This window comes from Pinus tabuliformis, chromosome Q (assembly GCF_031772625.1).
Source record: "Pinus tabuliformis cultivar Carrire ecotype Pingquan chromosome Q, CPIR1, whole genome shotgun sequence".
NCBI lineage: Eukaryota > Viridiplantae > Streptophyta > Pinopsida > Pinales > Pinaceae > Pinus > Pinus tabuliformis.
The window spans coordinates 489,700,185-489,705,273 of NC_142296.1; the positions used below are offsets into that span (position 1 = coordinate 489,700,185).

Genomic DNA, 5,089 nt, shown 5'->3' on the forward strand with positions numbered 1-5,089 from the left:
ATCAAAAATTAAAATTATAATCACAATGCATATATGTAAAAACATTTATTACAAAAAGATCTATAACAATGCGCAACCTTATTACGTAAAATATTTTTAAAATTTCCAAAAACAACCAAACACTTGAAAGGTAAAAATAAAATAAGATAAAAAAATCATTCGACCCCAGCCCCATGTTTAGCATTCTAGATATCAACATAATATCTCGCATGTGACTTGCTACCTATTTGCTATATATGGTGATAATATGGAGTTTAATATTATGTGAGTATTTAATGATTTCTTTCATATTCATCCATGGCATGAAAATTTGCATGCCACGTGTACGATTGATAAAAAATTTCCACATTCATTTAAATAAAAAAATTATTTAATGTTATAATTTTATTATTTAAATTAAAAATATTTAAATAGTTTTAAGTTAAAAAATTTATAATAATTTAATAATTAATTAATATGATTATAATTATTTTCTTTTGTAAGTTTGGTAGGATTATATCTCTATTATGTTTAATATATTAACCCGAATACCCGTTGAGAATTGGACCAATGACTTCACATCAAAAAATGTCTCAACAAAGCACAAAATCACCACCTATTGAGAATTGGACCAATGACATCACATCAAAAAATGTCTCAACAAAGCACAAAATCACCACCTATCTAAAACCGGAGGATATGATGATAACTATTATTAATTATAATTCTTAATTATTATTATAAAACTAAATGATTTTATTTAAATCACATTTTTTATATAATTTATTATTATTATTATTATAAAAATAAATAATTTGATTTTTCTATTTTTAAATCAATTTTTTTTTATATGTGATTTTATTATTATTATTATAAAAATAAATAAATTGATTTATCATAATGGTAATAGTAAGTTTTACTTGGATAAGTTTTGGTTGTTTTATAAGTTTTTTATTGGTTAGCTTTCTTCTTTTTTGTTATTTTTTCTTTTATTGATGACTATGTTAAGTTATTGTTACCAGTTTTTCTTTTGTTTTCTTTGGAGCTTTCTTCTTTATTAGTCACTATTTTAAAGTTACTGTTAATTATTTTTCTCTAAAAACACCACATTCTTGGAGAAGAATCTTTTGATTTTTTTTTGTTGGTTAATTCTCTCTTTGGAAAACCCACACCTTTGGACCATAATCTTTTGAAAATTTTATTTATTGAAAAGTTCTAGATTACCTTGGACAAGTATCTTTTGAAAATTTTCTTTATTGAAAAATTCTAAATTGAAAAGTCATCTTCTAACCATTAAACTCACTCTCACACTATTGATAATCTCTACCTTATATCAAAATATGATTAGATAGATTCTCATTAAAAACAAATTTTACACCTATTCTAACAAATCTGATATGATTTTCTTAGTAATCAAGATAGATCTATTTGATAATTTTATATAAAATATTTCTAACCACTCTTAAAATTTTGATTAATGAAGGACAAATATTAAGTTATTGTTACAAGTTTTTCTTGTGTTTTCTTTGGAGCTTTTTTTTTTTTAATTAGTCAGTGTCTTAAAGTTATTGTTAATTATTTTTTTCCAGAAAAACCACATTCTTGGAGAATAATGTTTTGATTTTTTTTGTTAATTCTTTTTCTCTCCAAATGGCTTTTGGACCATAATCTTTTAAAAATTTTATTTATTGAAAAATTCTAAATTGCTTTTGGACAAGAATCTTTTGAAAATTTTCTTTATTGAAAAATTCTAAATTGTAAAGTTATCTTCTAACCATTAAACTTACTCTCACACTATTGATAATCTTTATCTTATATCAAAGTATGATTAGATAAGTCTACCGGGTTTTGGATAGATGGTGTCCACCGGGTTTTGGATGGATGGTGTCTAGGGCGTCTTGGCTAGATGGTGATTGTTAAGGCACTCCTTGATGTGAAGTCATCGGTCCATCTGATAAAAATTTATATTGGACATGATAAAGATATAGCCATACCAAACTTACAGAAAAAATTAGATAAATTTTCATTAAAAACAACTTTTACACCTATTCTAACAAATATGATACGATTTTCTTAGTAATTTAAATAGATCTATTTGATAAATTTATACAAAATATTTCCAACCATTTTTAAAATTTGGATGTTTCATAAATAAAAAAAAATTGAAATAATGTCAATTAAATTGGAATAACAATTACATAAATTTTAATGAAAGTAAATTTCAAAATTATAATTTAAAAAGATTATTATTACTTCAAAATTATAATATTTTTTTATAAATATTTTAAGCATTTAATATTTTAAAAACAATTTAGTGAAGAATATTAATGAAGGACAAAGACCTAAAACATTTAAATTACAATGGTGGTAATCTCAATTTTACATCAAAGCGAGAATTCCAAATAAATTAAATTAAGATAGAAATATTGAAAAAAAAAAAAGGCCAAAATAACCAAATGATATGACGAGTCGTATCCCAGACTTTATCTCACTTTTAAATTATTGGACCTAAAAAGTGCAACTTCTTAATACGTTTAAATTAAAAATAAAATATATTTTATTTCTTTTTAAATAATTATAAATATAAAAAACATAAAATAATGATAAAAATTCATGCCGCACCCGAAGATCCGTTGGCTGTCAAATAATAAAAGGCGCAAGTGGGCATAAATAATCCCCAAATTAGTGTGGAAGGTCAGGAACAAGCCACGGCATTTCATCCTATCACTGAATTTGCGAGGAAGGTAGATCGAAAACCGATGAGCGTGGGCGGATTTCAGGAAAAACGGTGAGCGCAGCAGCGATTCCTTGAGCGGAAAGTAAAAGAATTACGTTAACCTAACAGTCTTGGGAAAGATGTCGTGATTAGAGTAGGTGAGCGTGCCACTTCGGTAACCGACTTTATTCGTCATTTCGTGTTTTTATTTAATTAAAAAGATAAGCATCGGGAATCTTCTTCTTAGTTACTCCTTTTTTCTTTTAAACCTCGTTATAATGCGTTTTCTTAGACGGCACCTTTCCCATTCTTTGCCGTGTTCGGTTCGTATTCAGGGTTTCGGGAGCTTGTTGTGTGGTGTTCTGCAGGTCAGGGCATTGTAGGCCTGGTTATACAAGATTTCGAAGCAAACTCTCGGAGCCTCGAAGAATCGGCGCAAATTTCAACGGCCTTATAACTGTAAGTCCGGCAAAAACCGATCCGATTGTTTGATTTCTCTGGCAATTGTTGTTGAACAGAGTAATTTTGTATCCTAGGGTAAAATATTTGCTATTTGTATAAATCTTTGAAAAAAGCGTGAAAGATTATCATTTTCTTGGAAAAATTGTCTGAAATTTCCGTTATCTTCAAGATTTGGAAGCAGTACTCTGGATTATTCTCCCGGAACGGATCGGAGTGTGGGAAGCGTAATAATCGCCTGGAATTTGTCTTCTGCAAGATAATATTCAAGTAGGTGCCCAACCTGTGAAAATTCAATGAATCTTTTAGAAAAAGACGTCCTCCTGTTAATTTCGAGTTTTTGGATTGAAAATAGGCTGGCTATTTTAATTTCTGTGTGTACTTCAAGGATTGAGCCACTAATTTACGAAGGCCGGTTGCAGCTAATCTATTGTCGAAGGAAATTTGAGCCGTGTAAGAGGATAATCAAAAGAAGCCGGTTTATTTCTCCGGGATTAAAGGATGGACCAAGAAAACTGGAACATCGGAGCTGATGGCACCGGCTGCCAAGCTCCAGAAGGGCACACTCTTTGCGCCAATAACTGCGGCTTTTTTGGCAGTTCGGCAACGAGAAACCTGTGTTCAAAGTGTTACAGGGATCTGATTATGAAGGAGGCACAAGCCTCATCTGCAATGGCCGCCGTTGAGAAGTCATTTGCCGCGGGTTCTCCAATGGAAGAGGAGGCCCCTCTTTCCAAGCCAGATGCTGTCGTCGAACAAAGCCGTGCACCGATCTCCCCAGCCGTAGTCGAAGCCTCGTCAGTTCACCTGGCTGATTTAGGTTCATCTTCTTCTTCTCCACAGCCTCCTGCCGAAACCCCTAACCGGTGCTTCTCCTGCAGGAAACGGGTCGGTCTGACCGGCTTCAAATGTCGATGCGGAAATACTTTCTGCGGCTTTCACCGATATGCCGAAAAACACAGCTGCTCCTTCGATTTCAAGGCTGCCGGTCGCGAGGCCATTGCCAAGGCCAACCCTGTCGTGAAGGCTGCCAAGATTGATAAACTTTGACTGGATTTTAAATGCTTTCAGATTCTATTTGACAAAAGGCCACGACATCATGAAGAACCGGATTGATTCTCGGGTGGAGTTCAGATCTTTGAACCGCCTCACACCTTTTCGTTAGTAATTGGCTTTCAGTGTCTTTTGGTTTCGTTTAATGACAGAATGCTGGTCTCTGCATCAAAGATATGAACACATATATCTCAAGGCCACTTCGGGCTGAGGGTTGTGGTTGATGATGCTCTGTATAGTTTCAGGACCCTTTCAGATTGGGCTTTAGTTATTCTCTCTATCCTTGTTCCATAAAGGAAGGCCTGTCAGGGCTCAAAACCCGATTATTAAATTCAGAATTATGCTCTTTTATAAAAAGACCTCTTTGGATTATAATGTGGTAGCAGGTATTAGAACGTTCTTGCTTATATTGTGCAGAATAAACTGAAATAAATTGATACCATGGTTCAAAAAAATATTTTCTATGAAAATCATGGCTATCCTAGCTATTTCTTGATATGCTTGTTGCGAGTTAGGTGGCTGTTTCAGTGGTGGATTAATTGCTAATTGGTGACCTGTGGCTGTGATTGTTTCATATCTATTTTCAGATCATGTTTCTGAAGCGATTACTTGGTAAACAAGAAAATTATTTTTGGTTGCAGAAGAATTTCTTATTTTTGGTTTCTGAAGCAATTACTTGGTAAACAAGAAAATTCTTTGGTAGCTGAAGAATACATAAATGCGGTATGATTGTTTGATTCGAATCAATGTGGTAATAAATTCTCCACGTGGGGACTTGGAATATTAAAACCAGTGCAGGACAAAAGTGGTGGACTCCCCCTTTCTTAAGAGAATTGTTAATATCATTTCGCTCTTTATGTTTTGTCCCATTCTATTTTTAAC

The 5,089-nt window shown here is 32.2% G+C and overlaps 1 protein-coding gene across 2 annotated transcripts; it reads left to right on the plus strand.

Moving 5' to 3' along the window:
* The first annotated feature begins 2,967 nt into the window (after positions 1-2,967).
* On the plus strand, positions 2,968-4,582 carry LOC149220312 (zinc finger A20 and AN1 domain-containing stress-associated protein 4-like). 2 transcript variants are annotated; one of them, XM_089384751.1, is made up of 3 exons: positions 2,968-3,154; positions 3,327-3,424; positions 3,543-4,582. In XM_089384751.1, exon 3 carries the CDS (start codon positions 3,656-3,658, stop codon positions 4,202-4,204), a length of 549 nt encoding a protein of 182 aa, XP_089240877.1. In that variant the 5' UTR covers positions 2,968-3,154; positions 3,327-3,424; positions 3,543-3,655; the 3' UTR covers positions 4,205-4,582. The 2 variants fall into 2 exon arrangements, with proteins under 2 accessions (XP_089240877.1, XP_089240876.1); XM_089384750.1 differs by having other exon boundaries at positions 2,969-3,154; positions 3,577-4,582.
* Positions 4,583-5,089: the final 507 nt, after the last annotated feature.